The following is a 22,696-nucleotide window of genomic DNA, read 5'->3' on the forward strand; positions in this document are numbered from 1 at the left end:
CAATCAGTATAGACTTGACCAAGGCCTTTGATACTGTAGATCACTCCCTCCTACTAGCATCCTTACTCAACATGGTAATAAGCCCACACGTAAAAGAATGGCTTTTCGATTTTCTTTCAGACCTGTCATTTGCTGCATAGCTTGGTTCCATTCCATCCAATACTGCCCCTCTCAACAAAGTTGTCCCACAATGTTCAATGCTATCTCCTGTTCTATTCTTTGTACATAATCTCCCCAGCTTACCCTTTGTACTGTATGTGATGTCCAGTTAATATCCCACTGGGCTGCCACTAATAATGTGACATCAGTAATTAAGGAGCCTCAATCCTCACCACTGACGCCAGTGTGGGAGCGTCATGAAAAAAACCAGAGCACACAAGAGTAAAATTCCACAATTTCCCTTTAGAGCACAACAGGAGCATGCTGTATTTCTTGGAACTGGAGTATATACCACTGTCCACCCCAAATGTAATCTCTTATCATACACTTAAAAGAGCAATGTGTTCAATTTTGACCTCTGACTGGATCACACTCAAAATAAATTCAAATCTCACACACACAAACACGTATGCGAAGCCTGACGCATTTTTCCAGGTGTGTCCCCTCCCCAGTACAAATGGTAAATGCTGCCACCAGAGTCAGACAGATCTACATGTCCTTCAAATGGTGATCCATTATTAAAAATGAAATTTCAAAATAAATGATCGCTGTGATCAGAAGCAGCCAAGCATTCGAGGTGATGTAGGGAGTATCAAACAGGTATAAGCACTCTAATCTCTAAAGCACACAGTGATTGTTCAGCCACAATGTAAAATAATGAAAAGCATTATTAAGTAAAATGATTACAAGAATGTAACTGTAGAATAGAAGTCCATCATCTTAGAAAAACTCTATCTAAATAACTAAACTTTCCTAATTTAACTAGAGAATACTGTCCCTGATCTAATCTAAAGCATAACAGAAAGGAAAAGGCAGGCTTACAGTTTTTGGCAAGTCCTTTTTCTTGGGTATCCCCTGGGCAGCACTGTAACTGACTGCAACTCTTAACTAACTGCTGCACTTGACTAACAGCCCTTCAGCTGACTTCTGCAGTCTCTGTTATGGTCCAGCTTAACAGTCTTAACTGTCTTATTTTAAAAATAATCAGCTGATTAAATTTTTTTCCTGACAATTATCTGTTCAAATAATCACATAGCAACCAGGAGTATTTTAATGACATCACCTACTGATCAGCTAATTCTCCACAGACAGCTTGTACTTTAGAATCTCCCTCACAAACATGTGCAATTAGAAATGTATCAAAAACACTGAGAGTCTTCAAACATTTTGTATAAACAGGGAAACGGTCAACATTTTAAAAATGTGTTTACATTTTCACAATTAGGCATGCTGGCAATACTGTACAAGTTAATCTGAGAATATACATAAATCTCCTGCCAGACATGCTAACACAGGTTTTCATTTTCTTCACACTGCATATAAACAACATGGTCATCTAGATCTGGCCTGTCCCCCATAGTCATCTCAGATCAGCTTCATTAAGGCCTCTAAAACCTCACTCAGTGGCTCTGCCCTACATCATTAATTTCTTCTTAACACAAGCAAAATTATGATGTTTGGTACACCCCAAAAGCTTAAAAACCAACCCTGTCAACAACAAGGAAATTGCTAGAAAAAGTCAATGCATACAGGTACCTAGGAGTCCTGGTTAGAGTACTCTCTCAACTTTCAACACGACATACAAGTTACCTAAATTAAAGTTAAAGTTAATACACGCCTGTTCTGTTCAAGAAGAAACTCGCACTTTCTCTCCCCAGAAGGTAAGTCAACTGTTGGAAAAGACTTACTACTCCCTCAACTAGAATATGGTCTACCTCTTATTGCTTTTGCCTCCAAAAAGAACCTTTCATCACTCCCAACAATTTCCAACAACTTCTGCAGATATATTGCTCTGTCCCCGAAAAGAGAGCATCATTGCCACATCCTTGGCAAAGCCAACAGGTTACATATCCTGCAAAGAAGCCGCATCCCACTGAGATGTGTGTCCATTAAGCTCATCGACATGGAATAATTCCCTTTCTGTGGCAGGTGACTGTATGGGGACTGTCTTTCAAACAGCCTCAGATCCTTTTCCTCCACATCAAACCTTTCACACCCCATTTACCAAACTAAAGGAAACTGAACAATCTTCCTGTGTCACGACCACCCAAAATCTGAGACTTCACCACAAAACAAATGTGCAACTCCCTGTCCTTGGCCAATTTATTTCTTTATTTTTTTTTCAGCTTCGACTGGATTAATCCCACTAAGCCAGTGGCCTCTTTTCAAGGGACACCTGAGGTGGTATTCATGCTGACTGGTGCATCAGGGAACTTCCCCTGCTGTCTTCAATAAGTCCCATTGGATGCTTTACATCCACCTGAGCTGCCACCAACACAGGCAGATAGGCTCTTGGTCTAATGTCTCTCATCCAAAGGACAGCCAACTCAGTAATACAGCCCCCCCCCCCCCCCCATGCCATACTGCAGTGTCAGTAGTGGAAATTAATCCATTTCAGGAAACAACCTTGTTCATATCTCTTTAAACAAGCTAAATGCAAATGTTTCACTACAGATAATGTAAATTAGACCTTAGAGCCTCAGAACTCTTCCATCTTCACATCAGTTTAGCAAATCTCTTTTTCATATGATAATTTAACCCCACTGTCAGTCATTTGCATCCCTTAAACCACCTGTAATTAACAAGTTAGGCTGCTTTATCTGAATAATATGGCACTACTGTTCCACTGTTCATATAATATTTTATTACAGCCGTGATCTACTGTCTCTACGTATTAGTTGCCTTTTGCACTTATTGTACCCTGTCCGTTGATTGTTGTATTCACTTTTTATTGCTTGCGCTCTCCTGTAAGTATGTAAATTGTTGCTACCATCTCTTACTATTCATCTGTTTCTGTTATGTGGTAGTCTGTCTTCCTGTATGTCTGTATTTTCTTTTTTCTGTACTTGTGCAGAACCTGAGAATGGTCCCATATGAATCGGTGTTCTCCCTGGTTAACAAGTAGATGTGGCAGAGTAATACATATTACAGTTGCACTGCACTGTTGCTGTTGATGGATAATGAGGAGCACAGTCACTGTTGATGAAGGGTAATGTATCGTTTTGTGATAGAACACAGTCACTGTGGATGTGTGGTGATGGAGTTCAGGCACTGTTAGTTAATGGTAATATATCATGCTATAAAAATGAGACACTGGTATGGTTTTAAATCTACTGTTTCTTAATTGCTGTCTCAACATTTATCTATAGGTTTGCCTACAAAGATGAATATGAAAAATTCAAACTTTATTTGACCATCATCTTACTACTGTGTGCAGTCTCCTGCATGTTTTTCCTTAATTACAGGTAGGAGTGCTATTGCTTTTTCTGTTCTATGGTATAGCTGTCGCATTTATTGTGTGCCTGTGCAGGCATAGCTCAGCAGTCTGCACTTGCTTTACTTTCGGAGCATGGCAGTAGTAGTTGAGTATGTGTTATCAAGGAATGCATCAACTGTATATTGCAGCTAATGTGCATTATTATTTTTTTCTTGTATTTTTCTTTTTGTATTTTTAAGTGATATAATTGCTCCAACAGTTTGCATACTGGCATGTGATACCTTTGGGAAAAGAAGGGTCACCAGTTACTGGCTGGTTGCTTGACTATACAAGTGTGACACTGATCTGGCTCCCTTTCTTTATCTAAGTACCAGTACATACTGGGATTGAACGTAATAGATGTCATAGACACATATCAAAATATTGCAAGCATTATTGTTGAAATCATTAACTTTTTTTAGTAACTTGAATTATTGTTATTTGCAGTAATCAAAAATTGTATCACCCACCATCTTTAGTATTTTTGTGACCTGATTGTTGCCATATGCACCCTGGCTGATCACTGTCACCAGGAAATTTTGTAAAAATGCTGAAAGAGAATTACAGTTTTATTATTTCAGTACTGATGCAAAGAGACGTCTAGCTACTACTATAAAGGTGAGATTGTGATGTTGGCACAAATTTCATAATCCTTATTTGAAAGTGATAGGTGAGGGGTGATAGTTGTGCACTGTACCCTAACATGATGTGCAACCAATACACTTTTTTTAGTGGTTTGGTGCGATGCCTCATCCTATGATAGTGGGACTTGGTCCATAGCAGAACACAGTTGTGAGGTAATGTAGGATGAAGGAAGGGCCCTATAAACTGCTCCAGGTAGTGCATTACTAATTCTGACAGTATTATTGCACATCATCTGTTCCTGGCTATGAAATTCGGACCATTTTCTCTCTGATGGAAGGACTGAGCCATGGTTTATGGTAAGGCAAACTAAGTAGTTACCATTATGACTACTGTGTGGTCTCAGGTGATTAATTTCAACCATAAAAATCTGTATTGAATCTTTTTTTCAGCCTTTTTTAAATGTCTTCATAGTCAGTGTGCAGTAGTGATCTTTGTGGGTCTTTCTGTTGCAGAGGCCCATGACCTGCCCGATTCGGAGAATCTTTGCATCATCCCCAGCCGGCAGATGTCCGAGGACAGATATCGAAGTATAGACAGCCTTCCATCTGTGCCGCCTTCAGTTCTTTCTAGTTTTGCAGTCCAACGCACTACTCCACGTTTCTAATATGTACAGTCCATTGAGCGGCTCGTTTTGCAGAGTTCTGTCAAGTCTACATTCAGATAAGTTCATAGGTTAGGTTCATAGGTTAGTACTAAGCTAACTGCCCTTGCGAGCCATTTTAAGCCTAGCCAATTATCCCTTGTGAGACTCAAACCCTGCACCTTGTGTTTGTAAGGCAAACACCTTAACCATTAGGCCACCCTCCCAACCCACTCTTGGGGAGATTTCCATCTAATTAATGTTTAAAAAGCTTAGTAATTGCTTAAATTGTGGGAACCAAATCCCACCCAAGAATTTTCATTCATATTTTCTTTTTCTTTTTTTTGCTTGGGGCCTGAGCACAACATTTCTAGTCGTCAAAATTCTGTTGGGTTTCTTTTCAAAAAGCTTGAAATGCAGAATTGAAATCCTTGCAACCTACATGGAGTCCTCAGCTTAATGCCACCTGGCTTACTGCATGTATCAGTTGGTTCTTTCCCTAAGAAAAGTAAAGATAAACCAAAGAAAAAGAATATTGCAGATGACGGAGTCTTTCATATCCACAGACAGGCCTTCCCTCAACAGCTCTGGTGAGGAGACTTTGCAGCCCCCCTGGTCTCACCAACACTACCCTAAGCCCTCTGGCTACCACCAACACTGGAGGCCACACTACAGTGATAAGCATCACACCAATGTCAGTAGGGTCCAAAGCTGCTTTACTGACCTCGACTTCCAGTGACCAAGTGTTGGCAGCTGAGAAATGGTGATATTCCCTTGGTAGTTAATTGTGAGGAATTCCAAGGGAACTGAATAGAGGTCGAAGCCACTGGTCTGCTTCCTGCGACAGTGATTCCAAAACCCCAGAAACTGAAACCCAAGAAGCCTACCAGATTCCCCCAACCCACACTGCCTTACCCTTTAACCTCCTCTACCCAGGTTGGTGCACAAGATCTGGTTAAGCCGGTCCAGGAGTTCATGGATTTCATGAAGCCCAGGGGGCACCCAGCCAGTCACAATTGCCTGTTCCAGGAACTTCTCCAGGTAAGAGAAGGAGAGATGTCTCTCCTAGGAGGGCTAGGAATCCAAAGATGAGGAAGGGACTCTTAAGACACCTTCTTCCTCAATCTTTTTCCTGACTTGGATTCAGATGACATCATTTTTATGTCCCCACCCAGGGCTTATCCTTTGGGGAAACTGCACAAGATGGAGGTGGCATTAAAGTGGGAGAGCAAAGAGTTTTCTCAGGCCCAGAATCATTACAGAGAGCCTCTGAAACTGCCATCTCCCAGATCTTTAGCTGTTCCACTTGTGCATATGGTTCTGGTTGATGTCTTTGATATCTCCCTGAACCCTGACTGCCTTCCTCCTGTTCCTAGGAAGCCAGCTAGCTTCTATAGAGAGTTTGTGGCCCACAGGCAGATCCCTTGGTATGGTGTCTACTGAATCTGCCAAGGGTACCCCAAGGGTGCAACCTGACATCACTTACTAAGTGACAGAGAGAGAGAGACGAATGCTTGATATATTTGGTAAAGTCTTGTACATCAGTTACCTCTTAACTGCCATTTTCACATGTTAAAGTACATGGAGTCCTTACAAGAAGAGTTCATTGCTAAGACATGGGGGATTTCAGCAAAAGCCTGCACAGGATCACTCACTGCTAATTGATGCAATATAGGTGATGTGTGATTTGTCACTTCACAGGTCACGGTCTGCAAAGCAACAGTGGTAGTATGGAACTTAGTCTTAACAAATTTAAGGTGTACTCATTGTGGGTATAGTGTTCTAGCAGTCTGTCAGTACAGTGAATTATTGGACTTTAGTTTTACATAGACAATCTGAGTTACAGTGTGTATATGTGTAGTCTGACCCCCATGTCTCTGAGGGACAGAGGCAGACAGTCAATTAACTAATCTCACACTAACATACCCCCCACATAACCCTTAGCTACCCCCTTGCTAACATACCCCTATCATATAGATGTTCAGTGTACTCTGACAAAACCGGGTTGGGTTGCACAGCTATTCTTATATAGACCCTGGTGGTTGATAGCCTAGTAAAGACCTATAAACCCATGAATGCATCATGTAAAACAGCTGCCGTAGGGTCTGTCACATGTTGAGAGACTGAATAAGAAAGGGAAGCAAATTAACAGTTAAAGAATTTTATTTGTCTCCCACTCGTCGATACAACAGGAATTATCCCTCTAATTTTTTTTTTGTAAAACAAAAAAAAAATCTATCAAATTTTCATGTAAGACATGCATTAAAATAAACCATAACAAGACAATCTCAGTTGCAAACATTATAACCTTACAAACTGTGCCAACACAACTGTAGCTGCAAATATTATACATAATTTTTAATATATCTGGTCATCGTCTGTCAACCATTACTTAGCTCATTCAAATCTTACCTACTTTAAAACCTCATTCCTCCTCTGCATGTATTGATCCCATTTTCCATTTTTTCCTATAACTTGCTCCTACCCTTTTCCAAAGATCCCAGTTCCAGTTTTATCTCTGTTACTATCTTTGTTACTTCTAGTAAAGTTTGGTTTAGACTTTGACTTCCTTTTTCTAGTAATTGCTTTTTTGGCAGCCATCATAATTAGACTCAACAAGGCTTTACTATATCTAGGCAATTCTGATTCTGTATCATAGCTCAAAATATAATTTCCGTAGTTACTCCAGTTTGCTCACCCAGCATCTCCAACAGTGCAGACTGCAGGGAATCTTTAAAGTCCACCAACTCGTTGCACTTTCAGAAAATATGTTCCCAGTTATCTCTTTCTTCCCCATCTTCCCTCCAACATTTGCTGTCTGCCTGAGGAAAAATTCTTTGGAGCCTGCTTGGGGTATAAAAATACCTATGTAAACACTTCCAGGCAAAGATCCTAAATTTTCTAGAATTCGTTGTACATTTGGTAGACATACATATCCCCCCATTGTTTCTTTGTGAAATGCTTATCCAGTCTCTCTTCCCAATCTTTCCTAACCTCCTCTGATTCTTACAGTTATCATGCAATATTTTATGTGCTCTACTAATTATTCCTTTCTTAATGGCAACTTCTGTTCTAGATTCTATCAAAAACTCTACCAGTGTTGCTCTTTTGTTTAGTACCCCCCTATTTCTTCCTCTTTGCCTATACTCTGATATAACTACTTGATATGGAATGCTATCTCTAACATGCAATCCAAATAAGTTCTTGTTGTCTTCCCATTCTGTCATCTTTCCCTCTCTAGTTATTTGCTCCCAATACCTTGATTCCTTTGCCAATTTTTTCCAATATATTCCTGCCCCCCTCTTGCCTATTGTCTGTATCCTTAATTTGCAGTTCATCCCTACTGGCAGAATCTCCTTTCTCCATTCCCGTATTGGCTTAGTTCTTATAATACCTTCTTCTACTTTATAAATATAATATTCTGTGTGATTATTATTGTTCTCCTTAAAAGTCTGCATCCAAAATCTCAGTCTCTCCCTGTTATTTTAGCCTCCCCCTCATCATCATCTCTTTCCATTTTGAATTATAGTTTTCTGCTTGTGCTGTGTATAGGAGGCTTGGCTGTGTAGCTCTGAATTATCCCTTCAACTCTGGTAATCCCAATCCACCCTGTTCTAATGGAAGAATAAGCTTTCCCACTTGATTCTTGCCATCTTCCCTGTCCATATAAAATCCTTCAGCTCTTTATTAATTGCTATCCACAAGTTCTCCTCTGGTTGATAAAAATGTGCCTGATTTGTGTATAAAACTAAAGGGACTAAAACATTTTAACTGCTTTTATCTTATCTGTATCCATATAACAGAGCGTCCATTTCCTCAGTTTCTGTATTATCTTTTGATTTGTCTTTTCCCACCTATCCTTAGCTTCCACATGTGTATCATTTTTAGTCCATACTCCTGAATACTTCATTTTTCTCATGTCCCCATAAGTATGGATATTGCTGAACCAGTTTGTATGTGGATACATAGTTTACCGCTGTTGCTTTTGTTTTAGCTTCGTTAATGTTGTATCTCGAAAAGTTTTGAAACTGTCTCTGTATATTCCACAGCACTGTAATGTCCCCTTTCTGGTTTTGTCAGGTATAAAATAATGTCGTCTGCAAATAAAGCCAACTTTTCTTAACTACCATACCAGTTATAGCTATCCCTCTAAATTTTGGCCACTATCTCCAAAGCAAGTAAAGGGGAGGCCTCCCTGAGGCAACAGAGCAAGAAAGAGCAGGAAGTGCCAAGCTGATCAACAAATTAGACCAGTGAGATCCAAGATCTGTTGCTTCCAGAGAGCAGCTGTGACTATCCATAGTACTCCCAGTCTCCCAAAAAAAACACCCCAGCACCCTCCCCCTAGCAGGGAGACTTTTTCTCCTTCCTGCAACAGTGAAATGTCATTAGTAGGGACCAGTTGATCTTAAATATCATAGAAGAGGCTATTTCATCCTGTTCAGAGAAAAAAAAAACTTTTTTAGGAATGCCAAAGCCCCCAAAAGACCAAGAGGCCCCCCCCCCCCCAAATAGAGTTTCTACAACAAGGGTCTATTCAACCAGTCCCCACAGGAGAAGTTGGCATAGGGTTTTTCTCGAGGGTATTCCTGGTCACAAGAAAGCAGGGCACCAGAATACCAGTCCTAGACTTCCAAAGCTAAACAAGTTCCTTCACATAACAAAGTTCAAAATGCTAAGCTTGCAAAAACTACTGTCCATGATATTCTAGGATGCCTGTATGGTGACTCTAGACCTGAAAGATACCTTCACGTTGCTATACCCAAAGAACACAGAAAATATCTTTATTTTCTAGCAGGAGAATTACATTAGCAGTTCTGTGTTGTACCATTTGAGCTGCCTACCGCTTCCAGAGTATTTGTAAATGTCTAGGATCTAGCCCATTGCAGAACTCTAGGAGTTCACATTTACCCATACCTGGATGACTAAAGTTCTAGGGTTGATTTCTCTGGATTAGACTGACTGCTTTGCAGATCATCATAGATTGCTTCCAGATGGTAGGTCTCGTCCTCTGCAAGTCTCAACTACAGCCACAGAAAATAATTCTCTTTCTGGGCACATTGATAGACTCATTGCAACAAAAGGCCTTATTACCTCAAGACAAGATCTTGGACTGCAGTAGCGTTGTCGCCTCATAGTAAGACGCTGTCCGGTTCGATTCTCAGAGCGTCTTCTGCGTGGAGACGTGTGTTAATGGGCGTACCTTCGTTGAAGGTTGTGCGGCAAAGCTGGCAACTCGGTATGTAAAAATCAACTGCCAATCATTAGCGGACCAGAGTTCCGCTGTGGCAACCCCTAACCGGGAAAAGCCGAAAGACACAACAACCTCAAGACAAGATCTTGTATTGGATAAACTGTTTGCAGAACCTATTAGAAAAGCAGCCAGTCACTGCAGTGGATTTACTTTGGGCACTGGGGTACGTGGCATCCTGCATCTTAATGGTACGCCTTACAAACTGCACACAAGGAAACTCCAGTGTTCCCTAAAAAAACACTTGGGAACAACACTCACAACCTTTATAAACCCTGGTGCCCCTTCTTCCTTTCATGAAAAAGAAAATAATTTGTTGGAAAGAGTGTATGCTGCAGAACCCAATGGTAGGCTTCTGTGTACCCGAGGTAGACAAAACTATAACCTCCGACATAGTCTGAGGAGCACACTTAGGACAGTTGGTGGTGCATGGAGTCTGGACTTCAAAACAAAGGATATTACACATAAACCAAAAAGAAATCGTGGTGTTTCTAGCTATAAAAGTGTTCCAAAGAAACCTGACTCCAGGCACCTGCAGATTTGGACAGACTGCAGTTTTACGATAAAGGTGTGGCTTCTGGCACAAAACCTGCAACTGACATTAGTAGCATCCTACATCACAAGCTAGAACACCATAGCAGCTTCTCTGAGCAGGGATCTTCTGGGCACACAGAATAGATGCTTGAGAGGGATCTTCCTGGACCTCGCCTACCAATTGGGATATCCCAGTATAGATCTTTTGCCTCTCCTCTGTTCTGTTTCAGAACCCCCTGAAACAAGGTCATGAAGAGCAGACTCCTCCTCCTTCAGATGGATAGACATCTTCTTGTATGCCTTCCCTCCTTTACCCATAATCCCCTGGGTACTGCTGAAAGTGAGGTCACCCTTCTGCTAATCTTCAATGAGGGGAAATGCTACACACTTCCTCTCAGCCAAAACAAGGGGTCTGTCATTCTTCCACACCTGAGCACACTCAAACTAACACCCTGGAGGATTGGATTATAACACCAAACAATGCTTCTTAGTCTGCTGAAGTGAGAGCGGCAAAAAAGCCAACTACCAGTAAACCATACTTAACAAAGTGAGCAAATGTTTCTATTTGGTACCAGGCCAAAGGTATAATGTCACACAATGCTGGCGTAAATCAAGTGCTGGAATACCTTTCAGAATTATTCAAGCAGGTCTTTTGTTATTCAAGCATTAAGGTACACGCATCTGCCATTTATGTTTGCATACTTTACTCTCTCCCCTGTCTATACTCCCACCCCATTTAAAACAGTTTCTTAAAGGGGTAATGCATCTGAGATCACCTAGGTGGAATCCTGTACTTTCTTAGTACCTGAACTCTTTTTTTCAAAAACTTACTCTGCTTCCCTTTGAATCGGCTGTCTCAGCCCCTCTAAAGATGCTGATGTGAAAGACCATGCTCCTGATAGCAATTACCTCAAACAGGTGGGTCTCATAACAGCAAGTCTTTTTTTACTTTTTTTACTTGCATAACATTTGTTAACTGGGAAAGTCCGACTTGGAATGAAGCCAATTTTCAGAGGAGGCCCGGAGAGAAAGGCTTCAGCTGCATGTCTTTGTAAAGTGGGAGGAAACCCACACAAACACAGGGAGAACATGCAGACTCCACACAGAAGGCTCCCCAGCCAAGAATCGAACCGGAGAACCTCTTGCTGTGAGGTGACAGCGCTACCGCTGCACCACTCCGCCGTCCTTAAGTGCAAAGAACTTTTTACTGTATTCCATAGGGGTTGAGTTGCCCTGACAACTAACCCTTCCTTCATCCCCAAGGTAGTGTCAGAGTTTTCTTTAAACCAAGCTGTACACTTAGTTTTCTTTGCCTATAATAAAGCTGAACAAATTCTGTTCTCGCTGGATGTGCAGCGACATATCAAGTGCTACCTTAGCAGGACACAGTTCCCAAACAGAGCAGATCAACTTTTGATGACCTTTGCATAAGGAAAGGAAGGTAGCCCTGTTTCCGAACACAGTTTCAAAATGGATAGCTAATTATATTACCTTTTGCTAAAATCGTCATGAAAAGAAACTACCAGCATATGTTAGGACACATTCCAACAGACACAGAGTGGCAACCACTGCCTTCCTAAAAAGGTGTCCCTACTCGGGCCATCTTGGAAGCTGCCACCTGGTGTTAGGTCCACACATTTACCAAGCACTCCCATTTAGGCACTGCATCAAGGGCTAGTGCAGGTTTTGCTACTGCCCTTCTACAAAACCTTGTGCCCCAGGGACCTCAGACAGCCAACCACCCAATCTGTGTCTTTGGGATTTCTCCCAAGGAGCACTACTGCAACAATGCCTATGAAGAATATAGTACAGTCGTGTTACACTTGCCATAATTTTAGATGTCAGAGGTGGTCATTGTTGCAGTACCAACTCCCACCCCCATTCTTCTCTGTCTGCCTGGGCTCCTTAGGTTTAGGGTACCCAGCACAACCCCCCAGCTGTCATTCCCACCCTGTACCCCCCTCTGTGTCCAAGTCCACAGTCACTCTGTATCAGGTTTTAGACAACTGTGAGGGTCGTGCTGTCCTCTGGCCTCCGATAGGATGGGCTCCATAGCTTAGAAGGGCTTAAAGACTGTGCCGATAGATGCCTATCTTATTCCCTGACGTCCAGATGTCCGTCCTTGGACTCTGGGAATTGGGACAGACACAAGCCTCTGCATGGTAGGAACATCCCAAGGATCAGTACTGCAGTGTTGCTCTATTCAAACATCTACAATTAGGTGCAACACAGCTGTAATTTAATTTCATAAGCTAATGATACAGTCTAGGTTTTATTCATTAAACAGTAAATTAAGTAATACTCTGTTGCCTTGAGCTGTATTCCAGTTTGCCTCAGTTTTTTCAAAACTATAATACTTCTGACACTTATTGTTTTTAAGTCTACCTGTTTTATATGTCCCATTTTGCATTCTCCTCAAATAATGTTAATGGCGTTCAGCAGTTGAAGGGATCCTTTATCCATTACAATTTAGTCTACTGATATTAAGCAATTTTTTGGATTATGCTTGCATGATTAGCACATTACTTTGCTCTCTCCCCTCTCGTTTTCTGTCTATTTATGCTGAAGCTGCATATTTATTTAATAAAAATTAATAAGACATTATTACCAGCAGCAACCTTTGCCTTAGTGCAAATGAAAGTGTATGTACCTCTCCATTTGTATTGAGCCAGAGGAAGAATGTCTTCTCAGATTTGCTGTGATTCTCCAAACTGCAGTCAGAAGCTAAACAGTTGCTGCACTGCTGCAGCCAATGTAACTATATTGGTCACTTAATTCACCACATAGCTGTTGATATTGTTTGATACGTGCGCTTTATTTAATACATATCATTTGATGTGTACCAAAGTACATTTGTGCTTGCAAGTGATGAAATCAGAACATACTGTAAGATACTGAAAACTGGCCTTTATCTCTGAACAAATCGTTTTGTTGTGTTAACAGAGCAATGTAATACATAATGTCAGTATACCATTCATTGTACACACTTAACCCAAGCCATGTACTGTGTATAATCCAAACTCTGCAACATTTCTCTTAATCCAGCACTGAAATTAAAAGTGCTGACACAGTCCGTCTTTGCTAGTTATTGAATTCATCGTACCTGCTGTAAAATATCGTCTTCCCCTTACTTTAGATATTTCACTCTGATCTGTCTCAAGTCAAACACTGTAACAGTAAAAAACAAAACAAATAAATCACTGTACAAAGCACTCAGTTGTTTTGCAGCGGGCAAAGCCTTCCTGCACCGCAGAACCCCCCATACTCTCTGAAAAAAAAAAAAAAAAAATATATATATATATATATATATATATAAATATATATAAAATTTGCCAAGGTCACAACACAAACTCGTAGAAAAGTAAGATGTTTGTTTAAAAAAAAAATGAAAGTTCCTTTTCTTCTCCTCAAAATCTGTTTATAGGATTCTTAGGAATTTCAAGGTAATTGATTCCTCTGACTATTTATGCCTTGCCAATACCAACAGTTCAACTGTAACCAGCCCCTTCTCCAGAAGGGCTAGACCAGTCAATCCCAGGATAAATGGTTGTGTACCCAACCAGTTGTCCAGTTTTCATTTGAAGGATGATGTATTGCACTGCTTAACCTCGAAGAGTGGTCTTTTCCAGCAATGGGGGAAGTGGTGCATGATGAATCTGTCTGTGCTTCTCATTTTATTTATCTCTTCGTGAAGATTTAGTTCTTTGGTTCTGGTATTTGTGAAACTTAGATTTGTAGAGGTCAGGACAACTAGGTCTCTAATGCACAGAAAGTGAAGCCTAGATCTCCACGCAAAAATCTATACAATCCTGATTAGAGGGAATGAGCATCTGGCCAGTACCAATCCACAGCTTCCTCCTGCCCAAATCTAACTAACTGATAACAACCTCTTACATCTCCTTTTTACTATAAACAACAATACCAGTACTCTACCCTTCACTATCTAAAGAAGGAGGGAACAGGAAAGTTTTCCCCAGTGTGTCAGAATGCTGTGCCCGTCCCTGGGGAAGCAGGTGCTGCCATTAGTAACATGGTTGGCCCAATTTTTCATGTTGAAAAGGAACAGAAAAATCAAGAATGTATCTACTCCTCCTCAAATTCCTTTGGATAGGAGTAGTTTACCGGAACTGGCTCAGGGTTAATTAAGGTTATTTAATCCTTCCTGTAAAGTAGTTTCTGGTAAAAGAAAGAGGGATTCCTCTCTTCCTGAAGAGATTCAAGATTCTGAATCTGAACAGAAAGATGCAAGGACAAATTCAGGGTTTTGTCCTCATTTCTGATTTAGACTCAGTGGAAAGCTCAATTTCTGATCCTCTCAGTGTGGGGGTTCTCTTTCTCTGAGATGTTTTCAGTGGGAGATCACGGAGGTTTCTCAGTCCCTCAGAAAATACTTTGAGTTGTTACAGAAGGAATTGTCAGATCCTACACCCATTCTTCCTGTTCTATCTGCTTTAGAGGATGTGTGTATTACTGCCTGCAATTTTCCTGATAGTTCACTAGCTGTCCTAAAAAGGCAGATAGGCTGTATAAAGTTCCTCAGTCTTTTAAATTGTTATAAACTGTTCCCAAACCTGACCCAGCAGCTGTAGCCTTAGTTGACCCCACTGCTGCTTAGCATTTGGTCAGTTCCAATCCTGCTCGTTGTAACAAGGATTGGAAAATTATTGATAGGTATGGGGGAGTGTATTCTTCATAGTTTCATAGGTTGGTACTAGGCTATCGGCTCTAGGGCCTATACAAGCCTAGCTATAACAATTCCATGGCTATTTCTTCCCACACTATTTACTTCCTGGACCCCTGTCTAACAGGCTGACTGACGTGATCCCCGGGGTGAATTTCCTTTCTTCCATCCAGTCGTCAAGGTTCCTTTTGAAGAGGACCAAAGAGGCACTCTCTGACATGTATGGGCAATCTGTTCCAGAGTCTGGGGAGTCTCTGGGTCAAGAACCTATCCTTCCAGCATGTTTTGTCTATTGTGATAACAAGGTTTAGATCCCTGGAGCATGTGGCCCTGAGGGATTGGGATTTCTTTAAATGTAGCATGTCCAACAGCTCTGGGTTTGACATGGCCTTGTATGTTAAGCAGAGATCACCTCTGAGTAGACAATATGCGACAGAGTATAGCTGGAGTTTTTTAAGGCAGTCAATATAGGGCATGTGCTTTAGGCCTGTGATTGTTTTAGTGAGGAATTTCTGCGGCCTTTCCAGTTGTTGCAGGTGTCTTGAGAGATCCATACCAAATGGGGCATTGTATTCTATAACGGGTCTAATGAGGGATGAGTACAGTGGGACAATAACCTCCTTTTTTCTGGATGAAAAGCCCTTAGTGATGAGATGTGCCACATAGAAGGATTTCGTGACTGTTGTGGTGATGTGGTTATCGATGGTGAGACCACTGTCCACCTGTATCCCTAAGTCTCTTATCACACTTTCAGTGTCTCTTATCACACTTTCAGTGTTTAGTGTACTGCCACCTATGTGGCAATTCACGTGTACATGTTTTTTCCCAAAGGGGATAACTATGCAATGTTCATTGTGTTACCCTGCTGCAGTCATCACACTTGGGTTATCCTGCCGTCAGGCGGTCCCGCAGTCGGCCCGAATTCCAAAGTCTTGGTCTGGCGTTGGTTGCTGTCGCTTCTTCCCTGACGTCAGTGCGCCAGGAGTATATAAGAGGCATCCGACGCCATTTTCTTCAGTCTTTCTTGCCGCGCGGTGCCCGAAGCAGAAGCAGTTCGCAAGTGCCGGTCGGCCGACACCTGAGATTTTCGAATCGAATTTCAGTCCGAAGTATTCAAAGCTAAGTACCTCGTTGGGGAACCTTTTCTTGCCTCAGTCCGATGTCAGAAAACAAAAGATGATCACACACCCTCAACAGTCTGAATTCAAAGAAATGCAGGATCTGTTGCATGCAGCTGAACAGGTGGGCAAACATACTTTACAATGTGGATTTGATTCCTTGGAAGCTTCCTGTAGAGCAGCTGTTACTGGGTCTGTTATACGTAGGCATGCTTGGTTAAAGGAACAAACTCTGCCTGATCATGTTAAAGCAAAGTTACTAGATGCACCCTTACAGCAGGATGTCTTATTTGGGGTTAAAGCAGAAGAGGTTTTAAAGAAAATGGAGGATAAGGCAAAATCTATGCAGACGGTCAAAGGTTTTTACAGGTACAACCCCCACGCTTCAGCAGAAATTGGCCAGCAAAAAATTGGTCCTTTCCAGCTTCTGACAGACCACAGAGGGGTAAATACAGACGCCCAAGGGGCAGAGGACAAGCACAAATCCCTTACAAACCTCGCCAATGGGGCACTGCAACACAGAAGGGAGGAGAAGACAGGTCCCAAACTACTAGAAGACAAACACAATGACTTAAACCTCAAACTGCCAAGCAAAAATCTCTTGGCAGCTCCCTTGGGAGGAAAATTAGCATTTTTATAGACAACTGGCGCATCGTCACAAAGGACAAATGGGTCCTAGACATTATCTCACAAGGATACAGATTCCATTTCCACACCTTGCCAAGGATAAAAGGAATGCCAAACTTGCCACAAAATCAATGGGCAGAGGTACAAAAACAAATTGCAGCTCTCATGGACATGAGAGCCATTCAACTGGTACCTACACAGTAGCAAGGCCAAGGATTTTACTCGAGGCTCTTTCTAGTCCCCAGAAAGGACAATGCTTGGAGACCCATTCTGGACCTTTCAATTCTAAACACCTTCTTGCAAGTACCCAAATTCAAGATGCTAACACTACAGCAGCTTCTTGCCATGTTGGGCAAGAAAGCTTGGCTAGAAACGTTGGACCTGAAGGAGGCATACCTGCATGTCCCTATCAGACAAAATTGCAGAAGATACCTCCGTTTCATTGCAGGTTAAACCCATTACCAATTCTCTGCACTGCCCTTTGGCTTATCTACTGCACCCAGGGTCTTCACAAAATGCCTGGCACCAGTAATTGTATACTGCAGACAAAGAGGAATTCATATATACCCATACCTGGATGACTGCCTCATCCAAGCAGAAAGCAAGGACATTCTCTTACAACATCTGACTTTTGTAAAACACCTAAGTTGCCTAGGGTACACAGTAAACGAAAAGAAGTCAAAACTAGTGCCCGCACAAAATAGGACATTCCTGAGTGCCAGCTTGAATACAACAGCCCAGATGGCTTATCTGACGCCAGACAAACAACTACAACTAACTTAATACTTCAAAATAATGGCAACAAAGACCCAACTCCCTGCAAGAAAAATTCTGCAGGCCTTGGGCTTCGTGGCATCTTGCATACTACTAATACCATTTGCAAAACTGCATATGAGGAAATTACAATGGTACCTGAAAAGCGTATGGACTCAACACAGCCACAGCTTGGAAACAGTGATACCTCTCATTCCCTGCCTTCAACAGGAGTTTCTATGGTGGTCACAGGCATGTCACCTCAACAAGGGTCAGCCTTTCACCTTACCCCCAGCCAGGCAAACTATGACAACAGATGCATCGGACTACGCCTGGGGGGCACACATGGCAGGACGGTGCGTTCAAGGCATATGGACTGCAGAACAAAGGAATCTGCACATCAATCAAAAAGAAATGCTAGCTGTACAGAATGCTCTGACAGCCTTCAAGGACCTCTTACCTCCAGGACAGCTTATAATAAGGGCAGACAACACCACAGTAATGTGGTACATAAACAAGGGGGTACACACTCCCACCCTCTATGCAGACAAGCAATGACCTTGTGGAACACAGCACTGGCTTACCAAGTTCAATTACAAGCTCAATTCCTGCCAGGAAAAAAACACATTGGCAGACGACCTAAGCAGAAACATCATGGATCCCCACGAGTGGAAACTGGATCCACAAGTATTTGCAATGATAACTCAAAAATGGGGACGCCCAGACATAAACCTGTTTGCCAACCCCCAAAACTATCAGCTTTCAAAATTTTGCACAAGGACATTTCACCATCATGCTTGGAAAGTGGACGCACTCTCATTCACTTGGAAAATGCTGACAGTATATGCCTTTCCTCCATTGCCCCTTCTCACAAAGGTGCTGCTGAAAGTCAGGATGGAGAGACCTCGAATGATACTCATTGCCCCGGACTGGCCACGCCAGCACTGGTACCCACTACTAAGGAACATGGCCCAGGGCCCACCATGGATTTTACCACAAATTCCTCATCTACTCGCACAGCAAGGCAGTCAGATTCTACACAGCCAGCTCAAAACCTTAAACTTGGCTGCATGGCACATCACCTAAGGAACCAGCCAGCCTCTCTTTCACAGGCTGTTATGGATGTCATTCTGGAGGCCAGGAGGCCCAGCACCAGGAAAGCCTACTCAGACAAATGGAAAAGATTTTGCGCCTGGAACCAAGCTAAAGGCCAAAATGCCCTTCAGCAGGACATGCCTCAGATTCTACAATATTTAACTGAGATGTTACACAAAGCACTTTTTTTTCATCTATTAAAATCCACGCCTCAGCTATTTCAGCTCACTACAACACGGATCCTCCCTTATTTTCACATCCACTTCTAAGGCAGTATCTCAGAGGGGCAAAAAACATTAGGCCTCCCAGGAGAGCGCCAACACCAACTTGGGACCTAAATTTTGTTCTGGAAAAACGTACGCTGCCACCTTTTGAGCCAGCTTTCTCAGCTGACTTAAAGTTTATATCATGGAAGACTGCCCTGCTACTAGCAATTACTTCAGCCAGAAGAGTCTCAGAGCTACAGGCACTAATGGCAGTAGAGCCTTTCCTCAAGACAGAGTTTCTCTATGAACTAACCCCTCCTTTATGCCAAAGGTGGTATCCAGTGTGGCTCTAAATCAAACCATCCACTTACCAAATCCACAGAACAAAGGAGAAAGACTCCTGCATTCATTGGACATTCACAGGCAACTACATTACTACTTGGATAAAACTAAGGCTTTCAGAAAATCTGACCAACTTTTTGTATCCTATGCTACAGCATCACAAGGAAAGGCTATCTCAAAACAGACCATTTCCAAATGGATAGGACATTGCATACGTTTTTGCTACACCCATCATGGAAAACCAGTTCCTGCTAGCATAAGGCCCCACTCCACCAGGGCAGCAGCTACATCTACAGCCTTCCTCAGGGGGGTGCCAACCAAGGATATTCTGGAATGTTTTGTTTGTGCTAAGCTTTTATTATTGGTACTATCTACTGACCATCTTTTGGGGGGGCACCTGACATCTGGGGCAATAAAAACTGAAGAAAATGGCGTTGGATGCCTCTTGTATACCCTTGGCGCACTGACGTCAGGGAAGACGCGACAGCAGCCGACGCCAGACCAAGACTTCGGAATTCGGGCTGACTGCGGGACCGCCTGACGGCAGGATAACCCAAGTGTGATGACTGCAGCAGGGTATACACTCAAACATCTACATTTATGGTAGGTACAAAACTGTACTTTTCTTGGCATTGAGCTTGAGCCCATGTCTCTGGCACCAAGCATCTGTTTCTGTAAGGCCCTTTTGTAGAGTTTCCACATCATTTGGAGATTCAATAATGGCTCCCAGTTTGCAGTCATCTGCAAACTTTGTTAGCCAGAGTCCCTTAGTACTGGCCTGTACTTCAGAGAAGTAGATGCCAAACAAGAGTGGTCCCAGGACTGAACCCTGAGGTACTCCACTTGTTTGAAGCTGCATTTGGAGTCAGCTACTTTTGCAGCGTGGGCTCTGTCAGTAAGCCAGTTGGCAACCCATCGAGTGATGTAGGGATTAATGTTTATCTATGATTCCAGAGTGGGGGATGGTGTCACAGGCCTTGGCGAGGTCCAGATAGGCTGTGTGGACCGCCTTACCCTCGTCCATGGCTCTAGAGACTGATTTGAAGTCAGTCAGGGTCAGGAGACAAGATTGGCCCTTCACGAACCCAAACTGGGTGGGGTCCAGTGTTTGAAGGTTGCCAATGTCTTTGTTTATAAGTTCCATGATAATATGTTCTTTGGCCTTGCAGATCAGGCTTGTCAGACTGATGGGGCAGTAGTTCCCGGGTTCCAAGGTGGATCCCCTCTTGTGGAGTGGGATAACTGTAGCTGTGCGCCACTCAGTGGGCATGAAGCCTGAGGTGAAGCTATGATTAAACATGACACAGGTGCCAGTTCATTTTGTAGTTCATGTAGTACACAGCCCGGGATGTCATCTGGTCCCATGGATGCTGTATTCTTAGGTTCATAAGTTGGTACTAGGCTATCGGCCCTAGGGCCTGTACAAGCCTAGCCATAACAATTCCCTGGCTATTTCTTCCCACACTATTTACTTCCTGGACCCCTGTCTAACAGGGCGACTGACGTGATCCCTGGGGTGAATTTTCTTTCTCCCATCCAGTCATCATGGTAGCTTTGGAGAGTGCATTTTTTTAACCTGTGTGTCCGTTATTACCGGAATTTGGCAATCTTCTGGTATTGAAATGGGCCATTTAGAGGGTGAGAGGGGGTGAAGGTGGCACTGAATTGATCTGCCAGGATATTGGCAATATCCATGGGATCAGTATATTTAATGCCATTCTGTTGTAGCTCAGAGCAGATCTGAGCATTGCTGTTTAGATTCTTGACATAGTTATAGAATGCCTTGTGGTTGTCTTTGGAATCTTTGGCAATTGTATTTTCATAACTAGCTTTGGAGGATTTTATGAGGAATCTCAGCTTCTTACTGAGGCTGGTAAGGGAGTTTTTTGCATTCTGGGATTTTCCTCTTTTCTGCAACAGTTTCTTCCTTTTGTTGTAAAGTTTGTTTATGGCAGGGGACCACCAGATTGGCTTCATTTTTTTGGAGGAGAGCATCTTGGTTGTATTTGGGATAGCACGATTCATGCATGAGTGGATGTGCTCGTACAATGCCTTAGTGTAGGACTCAGCAGTTGGAACTTTCAGTTCCCGTCTGCATGGGTGTCATGAAGTTTGTCACTTCTGACTTGAGTAGCATGAAGTTGACTTTGGAGAAGTTTTTTATGGAGGTTCCTTACTGGGGAGTGGGGGTGGGATGTGGATGTTAAGGGTGATTAGCTTATGGTCTGACCTGACCAACAAAGGGGTGACCATAGGTGTGGAGCATCGATTTCCCATGTTGGTAATGACCAGGTCTAGGATACTGGAGCCCCTGGTGGGACAATGTATTAGCTGAGCCAGGGTGTTGGAATTTATGAATTCCAAGAACCGTTGGACAAAGGTGTTGGTACACGAGTCATTTTCCCAGTTAATGGCAGGGTAGTTGAAGTCACCCAGTATTAGGGTGTTTGATTGTATCTTAATATTTTCCAGTATGTTTTGAAAGGTGTAATGACAATCTTGGGGCATGGTGGGGTATCTGTAACAAGCTACAATTTGGATTGCAGTCTTCCCTAGTGTTAGTTGCACCTGGAGAATTTCAGACTCATTGGGTTGGGCAATTAGCCTGGTGGTGTTAATATCCTTGGTGAATATGGACACTCGTCCACCTTTAGTGTTTCAGTCCTGGTTTGATGGCCGAAAAGTGTGATAAGAGTTGTAGCCTGGTATTGCAGGGGTGCTCTCTGGAGCCTTGAACCAGGTCTCAGTTACTGCACAGATATCGATGTTCTCCATTTTTAGGAGTACCTCGAGAGAGTGCATTTTGAGGTTTAGACTTCTAGCATTGAGTAGCATTGCCTTCAGATTTTGCATGCTTGTACCTGTTACAGTGGTGGTTTTGTCCTTTGAACTTTGCCTAAAAAAGGCACTATATGGGTGGCAAGAGCCTTGGCCAGTAACCTGAATCCCAGGGGCGACAGGTGCAGACCATCTCTGGCAAATCATTGTGGTCTTCTGCAACTTTGACTGTCAGAATTTTGAATTGTCAAACTCATATGTTAGTTTTGACAAATTGTGAAAGTATGAGGAATGTTTTATATATACTTTTTTCTTGCAAAGAAAAATCTGCTGTAAATAACTTAATTTCATGTGTTGCAAAGGCCTTTACTCATTGTCTGCACTGCTTGTATGACTGATACTTCTTTCAGCTCTACTGTCACTGGTACTGTTTTAGGTTTGCCTGACTGCAGTCTCAGAACCTCCCAAATGGTGTAAAAATTAGATTTTAAATTCTCCCTTGGATAGAGATTGTGTTTCACCTATTTGCTGCAAAAGTGATCAAAAAGTGTGATGAAGGGGGCAAACTGATCTGAGGAATCTTTAAGGTTTTTCAGTGTCCTTTTCCAAATTGTCCAAGGGATTTACTTTCTCCTCATCCAATTTTGGCAAAAAAAAAAAAATAGGCAGAA

The 22,696-nt window shown here is 42.4% G+C and overlaps 1 protein-coding gene across 4 annotated transcripts in view; it reads left to right on the plus strand.

Moving 5' to 3' along the window:
- The window catches only part of TMEM120B (transmembrane protein 120B), a 419,384-nt gene that overhangs the window by 216,584 nt on the left and 180,104 nt on the right, over window positions 1-22,696 (plus strand). For all 4 annotated transcript variants that reach the window (XM_044068606.1, XM_044068607.1, XM_044068610.1 and 1 more), the window contains exon 5: window positions 3,309-3,404. In XM_044068606.1, the coding sequence (XP_043924541.1) occupies window positions 3,309-3,404 (96 nt within the window). The remainder of the gene's footprint in view (window positions 1-3,308; window positions 3,405-22,696) is intronic.

Source organism: Protopterus annectens, chromosome 4.part0 (assembly GCF_019279795.1).
Source record: "Protopterus annectens isolate FY-2018-M chromosome 4.part0, PAN1.0, whole genome shotgun sequence".
Lineage (NCBI taxonomy): Eukaryota > Metazoa > Chordata > Ceratodontiformes > Protopteridae > Protopterus > Protopterus annectens.